Source organism: Centrocercus urophasianus, unplaced genomic scaffold (assembly GCF_019232065.1).
Source record: "Centrocercus urophasianus isolate 14NV4802_14NV808 unplaced genomic scaffold, USGS_Curo_1.0 seq_17, whole genome shotgun sequence".
In the NCBI taxonomy this organism is placed as follows: domain Eukaryota; kingdom Metazoa; phylum Chordata; class Aves; order Galliformes; family Phasianidae; genus Centrocercus; species Centrocercus urophasianus.
Window position 1 is genome coordinate 33463271 of NW_024884722.1, and position 22881 is coordinate 33486151.

The 22881-nt window shown below is 41.5% G+C and overlaps 1 protein-coding gene across 2 annotated transcripts in view; it reads left to right on the plus strand.

Moving 5' to 3' along the window:
- PCDH15 (protocadherin related 15) overlaps positions 1 to 22881 on the plus strand; it is a 643190-nt gene that overhangs the window by 594585 nt on the left and 25724 nt on the right. For both annotated transcript variants that reach the window (XM_042818673.1, XM_042818671.1), the window contains exons 30-32: positions 2257 to 2472; positions 6382 to 6470; positions 18957 to 19133. In XM_042818673.1, coding sequence (XP_042674607.1) covers positions 2257 to 2472; positions 6382 to 6470; positions 18957 to 19133 — 482 coding nt within the window. The remainder of the gene's footprint in view (positions 1 to 2256; positions 2473 to 6381; positions 6471 to 18956; positions 19134 to 22881) is intronic.

A 22881-nucleotide genomic window follows, 5' to 3' on the forward strand; every position in this document is an offset into this window, starting at 1 on the left:
TATTTGAGATTGGAATCTGATCATTTTTCCAAGTTCCTCGGGCAGTTCTGCACCTGCTTTGCTCATCTGCATGTAGATGGTTTCTGCGTTGGAATAGCCAGAATTTTAATGATGCTGAGGCTGTTTCTCTGGAGTGCCACTAAGTTGTCCTTGCTTCCGAAAATTGAACCTGCAGCCTTTCTACCAGCGTTGGGGGCCTGAGCTGCAGGATTCAAACCATCGCATGCTTAAAAGTTGAAAATGTCTGTAATGTAGAAGGTTTCATTCACTAAACTCAGCGGCATTTCTTCCAAGCAATTGCAGCAGTGTCATGCCATTTATTCAGAAAGAATGACTTATGTAGTGTCTGTGCCTGTCATACTGATACCTTAATTTAGGTCCAAATTTGTTTGTCCTTGGTAGCACAAGTGTGAAATATTGAAGGTGAAATTGATTTCTGTTGTTACTGAAGCAAACAATTAGAAGTGATGTCCTTCTATTGACGTAGAATTTGCTACTACAAAAATAAAAACAGTAGGCTCACTGCTCAACTGCAGCAATCCAGTGCATTCATTTTAGCACCAAAATTGGCTTGTTGTTGGAAGGGCACAGTGCCCACCCTGCAGGGCAGCTCTGGGAAGCAGCAAGGTGGTTGTTTTAAAAGGTTGGCTGCTCTGTGTCCCCATGGAGATATTTCCGAGGATGGTTTTTGTCTCTTGGGCAGCACGCATGAGGAGTTTTGCACACATCGTACCAAGTGTTAGTTTGTGCCTGTTCAGGTTCCCTGGCTGCCACAGGCAGAGTGTTTGTAATCTCAACCTAAGTGAGATAACCACTGCCGTTGTGGGAGTCCTTGCATTGGGCAGTTCTGTGGCATACTGGTGTGCTCATTGCCTCCAACTGAAAGAGGCCAGGTATAACAACATAGCTCTGTGTTACTCTCTCTGTTCTGTGGCACCTGAGACCAGCCAGAGTGGAAAGTGCAGGCAGCTTTTGGCACTTGGGCCAGTGGTACCGCTCTGGAATGACTGTGTCCTGAAAGCAATGCACTGTGCTGCAGGGACTTGCATCCTCACTGATAACCCCTGAAAACTAGCCAGAAATAAAGATAACATAGGAGTTGGTAACAATTCACACCTTACAAATTTTGTTCACTTGAAGGTGAGAAAACAATTAATGATGATTAATGGCCATCTATCTGAGGCGTAATGACCTTGCACAGATGATGCTTTTCAGACAGACGGTGGCATATCATGGTAAACAAGCTCTTAACACTGACATAAACCCCGACTGGATTTTGATTGATTTTATTTTTCAGTCCTGTGGAATTACACATTATACAGAAAGGCATGCACCATTCTTGATGGTGAGGATGTTTTTCTTCCAACACTCACTGAGGCTGCAGACTTAAGATGCTGTGTTTATCATTTGATAAAAGCCTCTAATAAAAGCCATCTAATAGATGCTGAGGCATTCTAGCTGCTGAGGCAGTGCCCAGCCCAGCAAGTAGGCAAAGGTACAGCAGCAATAAGCTGCTTCTCCCTGACTTCTTTCTAGATGAGGCACACATTCTAACGGTCCTTAGAAACACTTTTATCTGAATACAGGTGCTGCCTTTTGGAGTGGAGCAATGGGGTAGGTGTGGAGGGCTCCACAGGGCTGTTAGGCTCAAGGTCCAGGTTAGAACAGCTCCAGTAGCAGCTTCATTGATGCCAGTGCTGCGTTCTACTTCCTCAGCAGCTCCCTGGTGGGAGAGTGCTTTGTGTCCTGCACTGCCATCAGGTCTGTTGTGCAACAGTACTAGGATGCTAAAAAAAAAAAAAAAAAAAAAAAAAAAAAAACAGATGAAAATACTCCAAAAATAAGTGCTCAATCGATGAGAATGAAGAATGCCTCTGAAAGAGGCATCGTTTTCTCTTTCCTATTTCAATATATGCTAGCAAGAACTCAACAGTGGCTGTTTCTCAGGATTATTCTGTTCTTACCTCTTCGGTTTGATGCAGACCTGGAAAGTCCTTTTATTTTATTTTTACTCTAACAGTTTGGTGTTAACAGAGGAGAAAGAAATTGCTGGAAAAGCAAAACTGTATGCAGCAGAGTTAAATGAGCCATTCACAGTAATAGCAATATCTGCTCTCTGGAATCTGATGTTTTAAATGTCAGTGGGAAAGATTTGCTGGACCGAGGTGCAACTTTATTTAAAGGACAAGGTTAATGATTCTTTGTGTGAATATTTATTTTATTTGCCTGTGCTTGTTTTTATTTTTTCCCTATTAGGCTGACGATAAAGACACTGGGAATTACAGTGCCATGCAATACAGGCTCATCATTCCTCCAATCAAGGATGGTAAAGAAGGTTTTGTGATTGAAGCTTACACGGGGCTAATAAAAACTGCTATGCTGTTCAAAAATATGAGAAGATCCTATTTCAAGTTTCAGGTCATTGCGACTGATGATTACGGAAAAGGACTGAGCAGCAAAGCAGATGTACTTGTAAGTATGAGCCAAGCTTTATCTTGTTAGAGCGATGAATTCTGAACACTGCATAAAGCTTAATTCTAAGCAGACCTACAGGAAGGCCATAAACAGTGTACTTGATCTTTACAAGTCACTGAAATAAAACTCATTTTTAAATCAGGAGCTTTTATGCCTGTCTGAAATGCCTTCACATTTCGGGACAGAGTTGCTGATCTCAGTTACCACACCAGACATGGTGTTCAGTATTTTATTTGTTCAATAAATTTGTTGTTATTTGAGCAATTTTTAATGATTCAGTTTAAATTATAGCTGTTGGTGTTAAGTGTGGGTTAAGTTATGTTCTGGGCATTCAGGACCCTGATGGCAGAAAATAAAGTGATTGTGCATTCTAAGTATAAGGTAGCTCAAATATCCAAAGGCTTACAGATCTGCTGTGTCTGTTCTCTGAGGCAGCAAGGTGCACTCGGCTCCCATTCAGAATATGTGAAGCAGAGCCTAGTATGTCTTAAAACCCCAATGAGTAAACCAAGTAAAAGTTCACTAACTTGGTCTGTGTTCTTTGCTAAGGTCACTACAGAGCTTCTTGGTCACAGTTAGATGTCTGTCTGGCATGCAGGGCAGGCACAGAGCTGAGCAAACAGGCTCTGAGTGCTATGACTTGTTCATGTCTGGAAGAGAGAGGCAGGAAATAACTTTGGGCTAAAACTGCACTTGAAGCTTTCAGGGAAAGCAACAATTCAAAAATGGATCAGCTTTAGGCCGTGACTTCCTTTTTTGTGCTTTGTAAAGGACACTGACTTAGCCCAGTCACAGGAACCATCAGCGCTTAATTTCTTCAAAGCCCGTATAGCATGATGGATTGGATTAATATTAGCATAATGTTGTAGGGATGAAGTACATTATCTAGTTCGTGGGAACACTGTCAAATGATACAGATGATAGCCATAATACTTGGTGTATTGAGTTATGCAGTAATTGAGCAAATAAGCATAATGTATGATGTCCTCATGCTTGGCCTCTCAAAATGGCAGGGCATTCTCATGCAATGAGTATGGGAAAACTAGATTCAAATACGGCCAGAAAGTAATGACATTAAAATTAGGAAGTGACGTTTGTCTCATTATTATATATAGATGTATTTAGGTTTCCTAAGTGAATGATGGGCAGTCTGGCACAGTGTTCTTGAGCAATTGCAGACTGACACTATTCTAACATGAAAGTTTAGGTTCTTGCTGAATGCGATCCGTACACAAAGATGCCTTCTAGCTAGACTAAGCTGTTCTGGGCTTCATAGTTCGATAGGATTTGACCCACTGCCAAGAGACACTTGTGTCAGTGTCAGGAGTGCAGACTGGAAGGTGTTACTGCTTTCAGTACAAGTTAAAGGAGTGCCTGTTGATGAGGGAAGTTAAATCAATTGCTTACATGCAAAAGAGCTAAGATGTGTGGGAAGAAGTTAGGATTGCACTGGGAACGATATAGGGAGAAGACAAAGGCACAGAAACACCAAAGGCACAGAACAGCAAAGAATTGGGCAGAGCCAGGTATTCTCCAGAATCAGGATCAGAACAGTGCCTCCATATGCTGGCACTGTTCTGTGAGCAGCATAAACCACCAAATCCACTGGTAAAATGTCTTTGTACCGTAGGGGCTGCTCCACATAGAGGCTACCTGTCTGTTTTGCTAGCTGAGACTGGCAAGGTGGCTAAAGTCAGATGTCTCAGTCTACAGTTTGGGTCTACATGATGGAGTTTTCCCTTATAACTTCAAGATGAAAGGAAGAAATAGGAAATTACACTTGATAATGAGTTTGCAAGTAAGCACTTAAAGTCATTAAAGTTGGACTGTGAATATTTACTATGGTATCATCTTTAATCAAAGGTTTGTTAGAATTTGTGTGGTTTCGCAGGACTCTTCCTCATTCAGCACTCAGCATCAGTTACTCCCAGAAGTCAGGTAGTGCCCCAGTGCCTGGCCTTCAAAAAAATGGGAAAGTGCCTAAGGAATTAAACAGGTGATCGAAGGTAGAACACTTATGGGCTTGATGCCTTTCCAGCCTCTGCCACAAACATCCAGTTTGCTCTGCTCCTAATTTAACGTATTCTGAAATGTTCCTACTTCTCAGCATGTGTTCTTCAGATACTCATAGACAGGGGGCATCTGAACACGCTGACTGCCAGCTCTTATGCATTAAGCTGACACCTGCTGTTTAACATCGCAGGACCAGACTTTTTGCTTGGATTATGGAACAGCAAAAGCTTTCCGAGGAAGAGTGGTTTGGATGGTCCCAGGTAACTGTGCCCCCACCACAGAGCAGTGAAGGTGGCACCTCAGGAAGGGCTTTCGCTGTCTCACACCTTTCCACCTCTGCTCTGAGTGTGTTTCCACTCCTCAAGTGGAAGTGAAGGGAACAGTTTCTTCCAACAGCTTATCTCAGAACAGCGTTAGTTAAACCTGACATAGTTCCCCGGCTTAATGCTGTTTTATAATTGAAAAAAAAAGAAAATCTTTACGAGTGCATGTAGTATACAAGTTAGTGCTGCGGTGGTTTTTGTTCCATGCCATTGGTTTGCTGTAGCTTGTCACAAATCTGTTTCCCTTTGTAAATCATAATTGTGTTTCCTTTGAACCTTTGAGAGCTTTGAGAGACGTTTTACATTCATGCAGTACTCAGTAAATAAGTGCAGCCATTGCTTGAATTGTGTAATGTAGTTAAGTATATTAAACTGCTCATTGCTTTAGAGTTCCTTTTAATGGCGATAGTCTGAGATTTATTTTGAGCTCATTATAATTCTGTATTTCTCACGCAGAAGTCTGTACTGCTGATCAGTGCATCTGATGACATTTCAAGAACATTTGAATATTTAAAGTTGAATTAAGCTTCAAAACTTAAATTGCTGTTTGATGTGAGAATATATTCCTGCTTCTCTGCTGAAGTGCTTGCAGGGCTCACACTTCTTTTTTGAAAAGCGCACAAGTTGTTCTTTCTGTTAGAATGGAGTTGAATATCTCTGATTTTTAAATTTATCTGTTTTAACATTGTCCTACTTACTTCTCCAAATTTAGCTCTGGAATCCTCTATAGACAGGTGGTACACAGGGTGTGATGTTTGCTGTCAACAGCAAGCTGGTTGGGCTTGTGAAGAGAGAGCTATTGCAGGAGGCAACAAACATTTTAGAAGGAGGAAACCAGCACGCATTTCACCAGAAGGCAGTCTTTGCCTGGGATCATGCTAAACATAGCTCAAAGAAACTAGATGGTTAGATGCGGAGCAGTTTGCCAGGTCTGCTGAACGTATTACACACTTGTAGGCCCTTCTACACACTCATGCTCCAACTTGTCATTGAGAAACAGAGAAGTTGCATGCTTTTGTGGTAGAAAATGCTGAGCTGAGAGTTTTTATCCCATATAGAGAGAGAAGTTAAAGGAATTTGAGGTAAAAGAAATACTTGCACTGATGGTTTCATTCAAAATAGATCAATAATTCAATTTTCTAACAAAGTATAATTTGATCTAATTGAATTAATCTGGTATTAGCACTTACCTTGGTGCATGTTTCCAAAGTTGGATTTTCCTGTTATGTCATCAGAAATGCTGAAATGCTAATAAGTGATTTTGAGTGTGGCATGTGGGAGATTCATGATCCTGTAAGTAAACGCTAAATTACTACTTTCTTCCAAAAAGCTGCATACAATTCTGATGTGGATCTCCAGTTACAGTTTTGGTTAAATATTTGCCTGCAGTTTATTGGTTCTGGCTGCCAAGCAAAGCAGGATTTCCCAGCTCTCTTACTCTGCAATTAAATGAGAAGTTGGTACATCAGCGCATGGCTGTGAAGGCAGGAAAGCAATTATTCCATTCTGTTTGTACAGAGAGGATGTTACACTTGGAAGTGCCAATTGAATTTCACTCTTTTGTTTCCAGGTCTCTGTGGTCAATCAGTTGGATATGCAAGTCATCGTCTCTAATGTTCCTCCCACCCTTGTGGAACAAAACAAAGATCAACTCATAGGGTAATCAATTTACTTACTCTACAAATATCAGACAACTCATTGGTTTTGTGTTTAGATTCAGCCAGCAGTGCTCCCTTTGTGCCACAATCTACTTGTTGCCAAAAGACCTGAAAGTAAGCAAGTGTTTTAGTGTGGGTCACAGTAGGCTAGGTGATGGCACTGGCTCCGCAAACCCACCGTTTGCACCTCCTCTGGAGGGAGGCAGAGCTAAGCATGTCTTTGCTTGTATTCTTGCCCGCTTTGCAGGCTCAAACTAGGTTCAGAACTGTCCCTCAGAGCACGGTGGAGCCTCCAAATGCTGGTGACAGAACGTACACTGGTGAAAATCTGGGATGTAAAATGGATGAAGCATGACTCCACGAGGCTGAGGCAGTGTGTCTACTGAGGGGTGATATGGCTTCAGGTGTGATTTTATTTGAGTGATATCGCTGTAGGGGAAAACAGTTTAGAAAATTCATTCTGGTAGAATCAATACCACTAACATAACATAAAAATAATAGTGAAAACTCAGTAACAGGGTGTTATTATTGCACTGTATTGAATATAACGTGCTGGGGGAGAGGAGGACGGGTCTTTGGAATCATCAGTGCCTCACAGTTCAGGTGTGGTATTTTATCGTACTCAGAAGCTAACAACAAAGCTTTTGGTAAAATATGTTTTAATAGTGCTCATACAATGTCAGCAGCAGCTTCCAAGAGCCAGGTTTTCATTTCTACTGTCCTTTAAAATGGCAAGTATAATTTTCTATATATTATGTATGGCATGTAACGATGAACCGAACGATATAGGAAAGAAAATGCTACAGGTGGTTACAGACATTTTGGCATTACTGAGTTCAGTGATTAATCGTATTTGTCAGGTTTATACAGATCTGTTCCATCCTGACTACTGTCATACTTTACCAACTCCATGGAACTTGAAATAGCTTGAGCCTGTTTAGATAGAATCACTCACTGAAGAAGTTGTTTGTTGTCTAAATGGCTTAAGTCTTCATTGGGCTAGGAAAAAATAGTCCATGGCTTCACTTCCAGATGTTTACGATGTGTTCTGTCTTTCTTACAGTTTATGTCTGATCGATTCTAACATCAGAAGCACTTGTTAAGTTGCTCAGGCAATAGTATGTGCTTACAGGGACTCCGCTTCCTGGAGCTATGAATAATAGACAAGTCTGCTTGCTTAACACTAAGATTTTGCTTTCAGAAAGCGTCAAGTGTTGGTGTTGACTGGACGGATGAAGAACAGCATATCTTTTCTTTACAGTAATATGAAAAGTTGGCCTCTGCTTTCCTAACCCTTCAAGGTCACCATAGCATGCTTTACTATACATAGATTTCTTTTGTGGCTTCCATTTTGTTGAGTGCAGAAGGCAAACACTTTCAGCCCTGCAGGTTTCTACACAACGTAGCGCAGATCTTAGAACATTAATTTGGATTTAGGCTGCATTTGAAGTCCTCCCAGTTCTGGATTGTCATGCAGCCAAAGGAGCTGCCAGCAAACTAGAGCTTTTCCAGAGGGCAGTATGAAGGTGGGGTAACACAAGCCTGCCTTGAAAGAAGAGTGTCAAGTGCATGACGTGTTGGGGGACTGAGACCATGATAGCTGGAACAGGCAGCATAGCAAGAGCAGCCAGAGCTAATATCTTCACAATCTTTCTTCATCCCTGCAAAAATCTCTTTTTGTAACCACTGGAACAGCTTGTTTCCAGCTCCCAGCAGATGTCAGCAGTGTTCAGAGCCCACATTGTACTGTAGACATCCCCTCAGTGCTTTCCTCCTGGACTCAGTGTCTGGCAAAGCCTGCCACAGTCTTGGAAAACAGCCTAGAGCAATGCTCCTCAGTCTGTGCTCCAAGAATTCCTTTCCTGCCAGATTAGAAATCTTCCAGAACTGTTTTTTGCTGTTCTTAGTGCTCATGCGTGGAAGTCTCTAACAGTTGTGTAAATACTGAACAGTGAGTGAAGCTTTTGAATGAGAATAAACATGATATTTACAAAGCCAGCTTTTGAATGCTTAAAATTAGCTTGGGAATACTTTACATCTGCAAATGCTGTGAGGCCAGGAAATGAAAATGGTGTAAGAATTTCACTTCTAAAGGTGTGTTTTTAAATACAACCTTCGCTAGAAAGGGTTATGTGAGCATTGTTTAAGAAGTGCTACATTGTTTTTTGAAAATACTGATAGAAATGGAAAGCTTCAAATGTTCTTCCCATACGTGTCTCTTTCACATAGAAACCTATTTGTTTCACTGTCGTGGTCAAATTTCTTTGATCTTCTCCCTCAGGTTTATAAGAATGTTTTCTCCGTATTGTTGCAAAGGCTTTAACTATTTAAGCAGAATATAAAAGCAAAACAATAGGAATTTGTAATGTTATGCTGCACAATATGGAATAGCAGGCAGAGGAAAAAACATAAGTTAGAGACTTTCTCAGGCAAAAATGCTTTGTCTGAAAAGCTTTTTAAACTAGCTAAGATTGTCTTAGGTTCAGCTGGGATAGAATTGTTTTCTTCAGAGTGCCTGGCATGATGCTGTTTTTGCTTCTAGGAGAAAAACAATGCTGCTAACACAACATGTTTGTAGCTGCTGCTAAGCAGTGCTGTACAGAGCCAAGGCCATGCACAAGGAAGGGCGCAGGGAGCTGGGAGGGAACAGCATGAGGATGGCTGACTTAAAGTGTCCAGAGGGATATTTCATACCATAGGACATGTTGCAGAGGGAGTTCTGAAGGGGGTGGCAGTTCATCTCTCTCTCTTCTACTGCTTGGGGGCTACTGGGCATTGGTCATTGGGTGGTGAGCAGCTGCTTGTGCATCACTTGTTATATACATTCACATACATTTATTTTGTGATTTGTCATAACTATAATAACAGTCACATGTAATAAAAAAGAATACTTTTCCTTTTCTCTATATTAGTAAATAGTTTTATCTCAATCCACCAATTCTACTTTGTTTTTTCCAATTCTCTCCCCCACCCTACTGGGATGGAGGCAGTGAGCAAGCAGCTGTGTGGTGCTGAGCCATCTGCCTGGTAAAAGCATAAGTCAGTGGCTACACCCAGACTCCACACTGACCCAGTGTGGAGCTCCAAGCAGATTTGGCCAGAGCATGTTAATGTAGGGTGTAGTGGTGGTTTGATAATTGCTGGTCACAATGTTAATTTTTTCCCTATTTGTGGACTCTGTGAGAGTCTTCTCATGGAACTATATTGTGTAGCACCTTGCTTGCTGCTTGTTTTTCCTGCAACCCCGTCTATGGGGTTGGATTAATGTTTTTATTTTGCTGTGCTGCATGGCCTTGGCCTGTATTGTGATAAAATTGGCAGCTGAGAATCTGCTGTTTTGTATGTATTCAGCATTGCAATCATCTTTGGGCTATGGAATCCATATTGTTGATACTATCAGTAATTACATACTTTGCTTTCTCTCCTCGGGGAGCCCGGCTATGGAGGAGATAGTAGAGGACACTTTCCAGCAGTTCTCAGCCTCCCTTTCACTTCTCCTTCTTTCCATAGAGCTAGTTACAACAGCTCTTGAGAATTCTGAATATCCATCAGATGTTCAAACCAACATATTCCTATTGCTATATGTCATGAATGTCTTTCAGGTTATGTTTAAGATTAAACTATTATTGAAGTATATCACCCAGAGATCTGCCCTGACGCAGGGTAGTTCTGAGTGGTAGAGGGTGTGGGATGATATGGGCAGATGCCTAGAGCACTGGGCACTCCCAGAGGTTTGGAACTTCACCTCTGAACAGCTGCAGAATCCTATATCTAGTGGATTATTTGTAAAAAGTCTACTGTTGCTCTGGCAATCCTAAAAGGACACAAATCACTACAGTGTTCTTGGGCCTGCCCCACGCCTGTCAAGCTCTGTTCAATGCTGTTCAGCGTCCTCAAGGGGAAGAGAATACTTCTGGATCTGATGGCAATGCAAAGGTCCTTCACCTGTGGTAGACCCTGCAGAAGCTCCAGTTCCTGAAGCAGATCCTATGGTTGCTCCAAACATTGAGACAGATCCTGCTGTCATTCCAACCCTCTCAGCAAGCCTTGTGGTTGGTCCAACTCCTGTGATAGGCTTTGAGGTTCCTCCAGCTCCTGTGATGGACGCTGCAGCTGCTCCAACACCTGCGACAGATCCTGCAGTTGCTCTGACCTTTTTGACAGACCTTGTGGTTACTCTGACCCTTCTGAAGGGCCCGGCAAGTACCACGATCCTCACAACCAGTCTTGTGGTTACTCCAACCCCTGTGACGAATCCCACAGCTCAAACAGAGAGCCAACCAGTGCCAGTTGCTGTTGCGCATATAAGCAAGATGAAAAAATGTCTATGAAAGTCAGAAGTTTTTGCAAAGAGAGAAGCTTGTAAGTTTGGAGAAGACAAAGAAGATGGAGGGGGGCCATCACAAAAGCAGAAGGAAGAAAACTAAACCACCCAACTTTTGACTGAGCTGTGAAAGGATTATGGCCATTGTCCAGGTGAGCACATTGCCACTTGGCTGCTCCAGAGCTGAGTTGGTGGAACCAATAGCCTACACTTAGTGGGCAGTGAAGCCAAGCAGCTGGTATCTCTAGAGCAAGAGATGCTGACAACGCAATTGGAAAAGGGACATGGTCTTTCACCTTGTGGTGGTGATTTGTCAGCTGTAAGGGAAAGACGTCCCTCCAAGGAAAACTTGGTAGTTAACTCAGGCAAATGGACCACCGTGGAGAAAGGTATCCAGTACTTGAGGGAACTAGCTGTGGTGGAGATTATGTATGGAATTAATTTGGATGGTGATATCAACTTCCAGGATCCAGATAACATGATACAGATGCGACTGATGTGGCAGAGAGTTGTATGGAATGCACCATCACTGTATGCCAGCACCATGATAGAAAGGAACTGGGAAGATGACAAAAATCCAACAGTAGATGAAGTGGCTATGGTTACTTTGACAATATGAAGATTGTCTTTCTTCCTCTTTACAGGCCTGTGTCTCAGCTATGGAGAAACTGTCCCAGGAGGTCCAGCAATTTAAAGACGATATGTCTTATTCCCCACCTGTACATACCAAAATCTCAGCTCTTAGAAGTAAGTGTTCCTCTGCTTGAGAGAGAGGATTCACCACCGTGTACCATCTGTGGTTTTACCTGCATGACCATGCAGAGAGATATGAGGAAGTGGGATGGAAAACCCACCTTGGCTTTACAGGCACAGGTACATGAGTTGCAAGGGAAAAAAATCACAAGAGGGTGATCCATTTCCTGGAAAATGGCAGCTCCGGTTTCCAGCAGGCAGTTCTCCAGTCAGAGAAAATGGTCTGATCTTATCTTTGAGGTTGACAACGAGCCTTTTGGTTCTCACACACTAGAGATGAGTTAAACCACAACACAGATGGTGCATTAATTTATGAAATGAGAACATTTGGTATAATTCATTAACATAAAAAAGACTATCATTAGCAAAATTGGCCACACCAGAGGTTATTCAGCTCTTTTGTGTCACTTTTTATGCCAGTGGAGTGCTGTTAAATATTAAGCTTTGAGAATATACCATTAACCACCAATTGCAATACACCGAGGGTTCAGTAAGTTAAAGAAACTTATAGTTGATCATTTTGGAAATTATAGCAATGTTTCCTTTCCCCTTCCCGCCCCCTGCCAAAAGAAAAAAAAAAAAAAAAAAAAGTGATTTAAACAACTTTGGAGAGCAAGTTACATCAGATTCTCCCCAGCCGCCTATAACATTCACTAGAGAGTGGTTACAAGCTATTAGGAAATACATAATTCAGAACGTTCGCACTGGAAAGGCTTACTCAGCACAGCCTGAGAAGTGTGTTGGTTAATGGTCCAAGAAATACACCTCAGAAGAAAAGATTTAAAACATCACTCTCTATTTGGCATAGGAGTTTTCACTTTCTGAGAGATAAAGCGAGTATGTCTTCAGCTGATATTTCCAGTGTGTCATGATTCCCTGCCATAATTCAATAAGCACCTCAGTTTTCCACCAGCTGCTTTAATTTTGTCAATAAGCTTTGCATATCCTGTGGACTGCACATCAATGTCAGATTTGCCATTTCTTTCACCCACTTCAATTATGGTGGTTCAGATGGGTCTATTTGTGTCTGCTGTAGGTGGCAGAAAATGGTGTGAGGCTTAGAAGAAAATTCATGTGCATGTGGCTCTCCTTCAGGGTTCTGGCTTCTCTCATCTGATAGGTGTTAGAAATGTCATGTGCATTCACTTCCTTTGTATGCACAGTACATATGGAAGATGACCTTGAAGTGGAATAATGGGGGGTAGCTCAGTGAGGTCTTCTATGAAATACTCCATCGATATTCCTCTCAAAAGGCTGTTTTAAGCCCTACAAAAGCCCTAGAAATAGTGTTGCTTGGGGAACTTTCTTTTCCCATTAATTTGGTAGAGTGAAAAGTAAGCATGGAATGGAAGGAAGTTAACTTCCATCCATATGGAGAAAATCTCCAACTTGGTGGTGGAGTCATTCATGGAAAAAGTCTGATGAAATCACCTTATTCTGAGAAATGCGTAGGTACAACTATAGCTAATTGGTTTACAATTTAGTAACAATTGTATAATAACTATATCTAGACACTAAACCCTTGACATTGCCATATCAAGAGATTTCCACTGTCTTCTGTTTTTTTTCAGCATGGTCTAGGTGGTGATTTTGTATTTTGACTTCATTAAAGATAAGTGACAGTGCAGCCTGCATGTATTTATGCAAAAGCAGACTTCTCAAAATGCTTGTACTGGTAATATCAGGGCTTTTGAGCTTGTTTTCTGTCTGTATTGCTCTGGAGAGCATTTTTCCCTCTCCTGGAATAGAGAGCTGAGGAGCTGCTAGCTGAGTTCAGAATTCCCAGTCCTTTGGCCTGCTTTTTCTCTGCCATTTTCCCTTTCACTTCTCTGTACTGAGTTGTTTCACGTTCAAGTAAATTGCAAAAATAGCAAATAGTGAAATTAGACGGTTCCCTCCAAATGACCGCATTGCGTTTCATATGCACATTATGATTCTATGATTCTAAATTTGACTGCTTGTAGAGTGACACCATGTAGTTGTTGCAGTGTATGGTGGTTTACAGATATCAGCCCTTTCCTTAGGTGATCTTTGTTCCCACTGTGATCAGGATGATTAATTGATAAGGCTACATTTAGTAAATTAGATGATAAAGACTGGGGCTTGTTCAGCTTTAGCTTTTCCATATAGTACTGTCAGCTGAGAAAAACCGGTTCAGCCATCTCCTTCCTCAAGAATATCAGCTGTTTAATGCATTCTGCTAATGCATTTTCTCTGAAGCACTGTAATGCAGCGCATGACTTTGCAGATGAATCTGTGAATTTCTGCTTTGTTTTGAAATTGCTTGCTATAGCAGTAAAAAATCTTTTATGCTGGGATCTGACGATAGGTCCTTGGGTCGAAGTGAGGATGAATGTCTTACTGTTTGGCTGAATGTAGTGTAATATTCCCCCTGCAGCTGGGGGAAATGATACTGAAACAAAACACTGGAGCGTGTGTAGGCTTTGTGGAGGACAGGATTATGCATGATGAGCACAAAATGAGAAAAAAACCTGAAGTAATATGTAAGAAAGCAAATTTCCTTTATGTTGAGCAAGAACCCAATGTGCTTTTATAGGATTAGGGTAACTAGGTATAAAGACATTATCTCTTGGTTGTTTTCTAAATAATTTAATGTTGTTACGTGCAGAGTAAATTGGCTCAGTGGAGCTCCTTCCTGTGTAGGTACATGTTTTGTATCTAATTTGTATTATGTCTGATAGAACAGTAGAAATAATCATTATCAAAAGCTTTTTGCAAAGGAGGAGCATTCTCAGGTTCAAAATAAACCTCATTTCCAGCTTTTTTATTTTGCATAACAGCACAAGCTGACTGCTCTGTGCTGTGCTTTGTTGCCAGATTTACTTACACTTTCAAATGCCAAGAGTTTAGATTCATTTTGCTAAGAAATTGTGGGGAACCAGAATTGTCAGTTAGAGGTTACAGACACTATATGGTCTTCATTGCTCAGAGCTCAGAGTCCGCAGTGCTTGCTATGTCAGAGTCCAGAAGGAAATAGAATTCTTATTTTATTTCTTAAATAATTTTATCTGCTCCAGAAACTAAATAAACACAGCAGGCTATCACTGCCAGAGAACGGATATACTTTTTTTTTCCCATGGAATTTTCTGCTGAGGAAATTGTGCACAGCATTACATTGAGGTAATGGCAAGAGTCTAAAACATCCTTCAGACTGAGTTGTTTCTTCAGTTTGTGAACGTCTGAGTACACGCATACAGCCGAGCAGTCCGGCTCAGGGGTGTCTGGAATGTCACAGTGCTTTCAGACCCTGTTGTGCATCTTCTCTGCCAGTGAAAGGTCTATAAAACTGGATGCTGCCTTACCAAGTCTTGAACAAGGACTGTGACTCTTATAGAGCTGCCATTGCCATGGGGCTCTCATGTGGCTGATTTCATAGCCCGTGTTTTCAGGTGGATTACCTGGTTCATGTGGAATTTCATAGTGGTTTCCAAGGAAACTTTAAAGAGAGCCTTATGTTTGCCTGTTCTTCACATCTTTCTTGGCAGCAGGTCTTGTATCAGGATCTCTCCCATGCCAGGACATGGCTAGTGAGCTGGACCCATGCTGGGGTGCAGCCCTGTGCTCAGCCTGGGATGGGCTGCAGCAGTCTCACCCCCACCATGCACAGTGCTGGCTGCTGCCTGGAGCTGCTGCTTCCCAGGCTTCAGGATTGGACCTTCTGGTTTCTGAAGCATTCCAAGAAGCAGAATGCTGCGTAAGAAACCAACAGATCTGTGGTGGACCATATTTGAGTTCCCTGAATATTTAAGGCCATACTGTGTCCTCAGTAACAATGAAAATCCTCTTGTCCTTCCTTTCAGTCCATAGGCATTGCTGATGGGAATTTGAATGGCAGTAGTAATGAAGATAAACAGGGAGGAACTTATTTTCATTGAAGTGTATCTGCAGAGCTAAATGAAGTTAGAACAGTAGGAAGGCATCATTGCCACTTAATTTTTGGTTCTACCACTCATGCACACCACTGTGGAGAGACGATTGCAATTCTCATTGCATTAAGAAGGAAGAGGTGAATTTTAATCAAACTTTGACTAATAAACACTATAGAACTGCATATGCTGTTGCAGCTTCAAGCATTTTAAAAACTGGCCTTCTGACAAGTATTGGATGGAGCTGACCACCTAGTCAGGTTTGTTGGCATGCAAGCTGAGGTGAATGACTTATAAAACAACTTCACTGGGAACTGCCCTGTCTTTAAGTGCAGTCTTTAATTGTTGCTATTCAGTCCTCAGTGTATTTTTTATATATTTCAACCTAAACACGCAGTTTGTGTGTTTCAGATGAAATCTTACTGATGCTCCACCACACTGTGGTGTGTCTTGTGATGCCAGTTAAAGCCAACAGCTGCAGTGTGCCTAAGTCTGATAGTAGGCTATTCTTTGTTCTCCAATTTGAATTATTAAAAGCTATTCTCAGTGGCAATGAATTCCAGCAGACGCCATGCCAGGAATTTGTGAGAGGGAATTTTATTACCGAGTTCTGCCAGAAGTGACCTGACATTAGAACCATCCAGCTTTACAGGCTGTTTTGTGTTGGGGAAATAATAGTTGTGTGCAAGGAAGCAATAGCAAACTCCCTTTCAGTACCAAAAGAGGATTGAATACTAATGGGGGAGGGGGGGGAGGAGAAAGCAGCCGTTTTATGGACTTGTTCTTTGTGAATCCGTGTGCAAAACACCATTCTAAAGACAGCTTACGGTTTCTTTAATCCTCATGCTCACCTAATGTTTAGGGATTTGTTCTGTCAAGATTTACCTGGCAGAGTTGTTGTTATTCAGGTGGCTGTGACAGGTTAGTGTCCTGGCTGCCAGTTACACATGTGCCAGAGGCAGAGATGGGAAGAGTTTGCCGTATCTGCGAACTGCAGGCGCGCAGCAGGGCACTGGTCAGCCAGCTCTGTGCCAGCCTGTCTGCTTCTTGCTGCTTCTGTTATCACTACGAAAATGGCTCTACACTAATTGTGTGTATTCATTATGGAGAGAGAAGAGGACCTGTGTCTGACAGATTTGTGTCTTTCAAAATCTTGGGGAAATGCTTCTGTCTTAATGGTGTGCTAAATTTTCACGTGAAGAGCAGCGTAAGGGAGTGGATGAACATGCATCAGTGGTTGTGCAAAGTTACAAGCTGTTGATAAAGTAACCTCAGCCACTGCAAATGATTTTGTGTAAAACAAACAAGTGGCTTCTAGAGGAAATGGCCTCACATTGCATCAGGGGAGATTCCGGTTGGACGTTAGGAAATACTTTTTCTCTAAGAGAGTGATCAGGTGCTGGAACGGGCTGCCCAAGGAGGTGGTGGAGTCAGCAACCATGGAAGTGTTCAAGAAACATTTAGATTTTGTACCTAGGGGCATGGATTAGTGGGAAATATCGGTGGTAGGTAGATGGTTGGAATGGATGATCTTGGAGGTATTTCCCAATCTTGGTGATTCTATGATTCTATAGTCGCTTTTTGTATGAGATTAGTCTTCCTCTGCACCCTAGAGCATGCATCTTGGGTGCACCAGGCAGTGTGCTCCCTCTCATTCCCTTGCTCTTGCATCCTAAGTAAGCTATTGCTTTTTGATGTAAGATTTCTATCACATAAATTAGCCCAGAAACACTGCATTTCCTCAACAGTTCATAGTTCTGATGGAATTAAGAGACTTCCAGCCTCTCTCATTTATTTCTGCCTGTTTTTTGCCCTTGTATCCAACATTGATGATATTTGATTTTATGCCCTTGTTTATATAGCTCTCTGTGGGCTGCCCTTCTCAGCCCCAGTTTGTAAACCTTCCCACATCAGCATGTCAGCATGGAAGAGTGATTTTCCCATTTCCTTTGGCATTAATTCTATCTGTGCCCAACAGCTGTGGAAAAAGCTCTCCTAATATCACTGTCTTAACAGCTTTCCATTCTCCTCCTGGCTCCATCCATTCTTACTGCAGTTTGGCTCCCCACCATCTCTCCTGTTCACCCCAGCTAGTCTTGATGGGAGCACCAGTTCTGCTTGCTGCATACAGAACTTGAAGCGTGTACAGCTGAGCTGTAATAATACCACTGCATCTCCTCGTGGTTGGATAAGCAGTGGTGCAGGTACACAGAAGCAGTCTGCTACAGGAGCTCAGCAGGTTTCACAGGCCCCATGGGAGCAGCAGATCATACAAGTTGGAAGGAAATAGTACGTGTTTTAACTACAGTAAGATACTGCCCTTTTTAAAATTGCCCGTTAGATCAACAGTGAGTTACAAGCATAACTTCCCTATAAAATCCCATATCTGAGGCTCAGGTGTGCTTGCTGTCTGTGCAGAAACTTGTCAGGTGCTCAGTGATGTCCTTGCACCATTGACATTTTGCTTCTGCAGACGTACCACGGACACTTCAGCATGACGACATCTGATTTCTTTGTTTGGAGGGACATTCTGCAGACATCCATTCTCACTTTGCCTTTTTGAATACTGTAGGAATAAGATCACATTTTATGAATAACCCATTGAAAGCTGCAGAAAAATGTGACATTTTGAATGCGGAACAAAGTCTGCCAAAGTGTATAGTAAGATGTTTCTGGACAGTAAGTAGTCAGAAAAGAAAAAAAAAAGGGACTGTCTTCAATATTAGTGTGCTGCATCATCAAGAACAAACGACAATTAAAATGAAAAAAAGGATTTTTATTTAATAGGCTTTATGTTTTCAGAGTTGTAGTGTTCTTTTGTATTGTCATACTGTTATACATATCTGCAGTGTGCCTTTCTGCGTTCTGGCAGATTGTAATTAAACCTCCTCTTTGGAAAAAGGACATATTTGTTTTGGTTTATTGTTGTTATGTCCTTGTGATGTTGGGCATAACTGCCTCCAAATTCTGCCAACTTATCCTTCTTCTGCTTGCTAGACTTCTGCAGGATGTTATATTCTTTTCTGTGGTAAACCTGTCAACCCAGTATTCCAGCTTTCTTACAGCTATGAAAAACTTGTTCATGCCTTCCAGAGTAGCAGATATTCTGGCACCTGATACGTCATGCTGTGTTAGAGGACCAGAGGAAATATCCCACAGAAAGTGGTTGAAATTGTTGCTTCTGGGTGTGACAGTTTATTGTATGCACCCTGTGTGAGGCTGGAACTGAAGAGCTCTGAAATCATATGGCTTGATAAAAGGATGACAGGGCGGTATTTTTGGGAGTGAACTATAGACGGTGTTTCCCATGAGCCATTTAAAACTCAACTGATGTCATAAGTACAAAGCAGTGGACTTAAACACACTGTTTCTGATGACCTCTCCTAACACTGCTAAGCTTTTCCCAAGAGTTGAGCATTCAAAAGATTATGTTGGAGTGGAGTTTTTTAAGTAAAGTGCTCTGAAAGTTACCATCCAAGTCAGTGATTATTGTCTACTAGCATCTCCTTCATGTCACCTTTAGGATTCTGGAACGCTACGTCCAAGATCAGATTCCTGGTGCAACTGTCGTGGTGGAATCCATTGGTGCTCGGAGGTTTGGGGATGGATACTCCGAAGAGGATTATACCAAGTCTGACCTCATGGTCTACGCAATTGACCCACAAACAAATAGAGCTATAATGAGGAATGAACTTTTTAAGTAAGTATATTGTCTGTCATTCTTTTCACGCTTCTAGGGACTGTGTTGAAGCCTGTTGGTCTGTCACTGTTAGTAACCGGTCAACACAACAGGAACAGAAAAAAAATCCTTTGAAGAAATCAGTGTACAGTGCCTACTTCTGCAGTGCATACAGCTTGAGATCCATTCCCATGAGCTGAACAACCCAGTACCTGTGTTTGTTTGAACGTTCTGCATGTGTATCAATACAAGGAAAACACTAATGGAAGTCTTCCTCTAAAGCTGAGTCTTTTTGTTTCTTTTGCACTTCTGTATTTGCTTTTTGTCTCAATGAAAACTAGACCAGACTGCTCAGTGATGGCATAAAGCAGCACCTCAGTCAGCAACCTGCAAAGCAAATGGCTTTGAGCTATCTCAGTGGATCCTGATTGAAAAAGGCTGGTTCTCTCGAGCTCTTAATTTAGTACAGATGAATTATAGCATACTAAAGCTCCGCATATATTCGGAGTTTATAGGTTGGAAAAGATGAGTGTGATCAGTCTGGCCTGGTATAATAAAGACCGTAGGAATTCCCAGAATTGATTCTGTTTTGAGCATATCTTTCAGCAAAGGAACTGCTCAAGAAAATCTAATCAACTACAACCTTTGTGGTGTTATTGTAGAGGTAATTATTTTTACTGTCAAAAACTACAGCTTTTTTGCCTTTTTTTTTTAATTTGTCTGGATTCAACCACTGAATTTTATTACAACTGTGAGTGCTAGATTGAAGCATCTAATTGGTGCTTTTAATTTCTCATTCTACCAAAACCAAAGCTTATGATCACATCGTCCTCTTAATTTTTTGACAAGTTCCTTGTGTTCTGGACTCTGAAACACTTTTTACTCATTTTATTGCTTACACTTTTATCTGGACTTTCCAGTCTCCCAGCATCTCAGTCATACAGTCTTTTTTGGTCTTGGGAGCAGCAAGCCCTACTTGTTACTTCTCCCCTTCTGGGAAGCACGGTTCTTCCAGTCGTAACCGGTGGGGAGTATGGCTGAGGTGGGAACCCAATAAAAATACATAAGGTCAAAAATAAACTGTGTGATGCTGCCCAAGTTCAGAAAACAACTGTGAACCTGATGATAGTTGGAAGTCCTGTGAACAGTTATCATCTTTGGAAAGCACCCTGTGGATCCACTGGTGCTTACGTATGGAGTTTGTTCAACTCCACGGGGAGAGTATTTTCCTCTTGCAGACCATCTTTGGGAGAAAACGTTTCTTCCTTCATTTTGGTGCCCATTGAAAAAAGTAGAACAGTCTTTTCAAGGATGTTTGTGCATCCACAGAAGTACACAGGGAAAGAGTTAAGCTAGTTAGAAAGCAAATTTTCAAGTGTGAATGGAAGGTTATGTGTTTGCCTGGTTTGAAAATGCATGGGATATGATCAATTTAGAAACAATCCCATTAGAATGCACCATGTGCCTGCATGCTCAGCTTTTTTTTGTTCTTGTAATTCTTTCCCCGCTCTTCAAAAGCTTTTAAATATGTAAATTAACAAAACTCTGGGGAATGCTTTCCAGGCTTTAGGGTAGAGGTGATAAAGTGTCAGCTTACTAGAAGGGGAGAAATGAAGCAAGAAGTTTGCAACGTGGAATCTGAAGTTAACAAGTTTTTGCTATCAACTGGGTGAACCTCAAGAGATTTCACTCAGCTCAAGTACTTACCCACATCTAGAAAGAAATTCCTTCTGTGACCATCTTCCCAGGAGTTTTTATCACTTGAGAGATCACAGGACATTAAAACAGTGCTACTGGGAATGGATTGCTGGGAACCACAATCATCCTTCTGCAGGCCAGGAATCTGCTCAGGATTGTAACAGAAAATAGATTTATCAGTGAAAGCTTCAATCAAAACAACGAGGTGTGATGGGAGAGAGATTACATAGCTTAGAAATTCTCAGTATAACAGCTGCCCTGTGTTCCTAATTGCCAGCCGGGGAAAATCTCTGTCTGTCTGCTAATTTTCCCCTGTACTGTACTTTGTTAGACTGATAAACAGTGAGAGATTCATCCTTTACCTTAGGACTCCCTGACATCTTTATTAACCAGGAATCTGTCTTGTTAGGCTGAAAAATGTCTGAATAGTAACTGTACTTTGATATTGTCTCCTCTGTCATACCCCTAAAAGACTTTGAGGCCACTTAGATAGCACTGCAGACTGAAATTATCAGCTTCTTTTTTTTTTTCTTATCTTTCATATTAAAGTGGATTTATTAGAGCATAAAAAAGTGGAATTCTGAAAATTTTTCCTGCATACATTAAGTGGAAAATGTCCACCATTAGAAATAAAATGCTTACCCTGTCTGAATCCTTTTGCACTGTGTGTCATGCTTCATGATGGAGTTAATGTGCACTATTGAGTTATGAACCTGGTAAAATAGGGTTTGTCAAGAAAATGCTAACAGAATTTTTAGGACAGGCTGTTAAAACCTTGCAGAGATTTAATGCTGTCCTAGCTGAATGCTGTGTTTGGCTAACAAGGACTTGCAGCATGCACCACTGACATCTAGCGTACAACAAAAGCATTAGAGCTCTTTTTGTACTTTTTTGCAAACTATCATTGCAGATCTTCAGGCTGTGAATAGAGATTTTTGCTCCGTTACCCAAAAAATGTTTTGTGGAAGAAGCCAAAGAAGCCACAGCATTAGTTGTTGAATATTGTTGAGTTGAATATTAGAAGAGCATAGTAATACAAAGGGAAACATTTCTTCAGGATGCCTTGGTTTGCTACTGTAGGATTGCAGGTGTGTGAGTAGCTAAGGCTCCTCTTTGAGCCTGGCATCATAGAGCCGATACTCAGAGTTGTGCTTTAGCTCAGAGCCTGGTGGATCCTCTTCGTCACCCCTCACTTTGAACTTTGTGGCTGGAGTTTTAGGAAACTACTTGGCAGCTTATGAAACGGTCAACCCTCACTTCCCAAGTGATTCAAGAATTTTTATTTTTCTTTGGAAATTTGAGCCCTGCCCTAAATAACTCCCAAAGCAAATTTTGTTAGCAAAAATATTGGGTTTTGTCCAAAAAAAAAACAACAAAAAAAGTCCCCCAATAGAATATTTTCAATTAGATGGGAAATGAAATAACTTTCTTAAGATCTGGTTGCCCCTCTTGAAGCTGCCAATTATCAGATCAGACAGTCAAAATCTTCCACCACATTTGCTCTTTCACAGACTTTGCTGACCTTGATAATTATGCTCTTCAAGCTCCTTTCTTAGGTGGTGCACTAAATCTGAAGTTGAGCAGAAGACGAACATTGCAGTAGTTTGGAGGCAGTGTCAAGAGCTCCCGGTTAGCTAATCCCTGAGATTTAATCTTTGTGCCTTGTAGGGCTACTTAATACCACCTAAAAATTAACTGGGAGGTTGCTCTAAACTAGAATAGCTCAAAGCCAGTGAAAAACCTCCATGCTGTGCCAGATTTTGAAAGGACGCATCATGCAGCAACTCTGGTGTTCATGCCCACTGGAGATGAGCTGATCTCATCATTGTCCCTCTGTGCTTTCCTCCTGCCATCCTTAAGGAGAGTCAGGAAGTCTTTCAAGTAGTTCATTACGGAGCATCAGCACTGTGATTTAAGAAAATAGTAGAGACATGGAGCCTGATTAGGCAGAGCAGATACGAGGAGAAGGTTCCGAATTGTTGCAGCTATGCAGCTGCACGAGCGGGGAATTATTAATCTTAGTGTATTTTTATATTTTTCTTATTTTAGTATATTTCTCCCCATGGCTTTA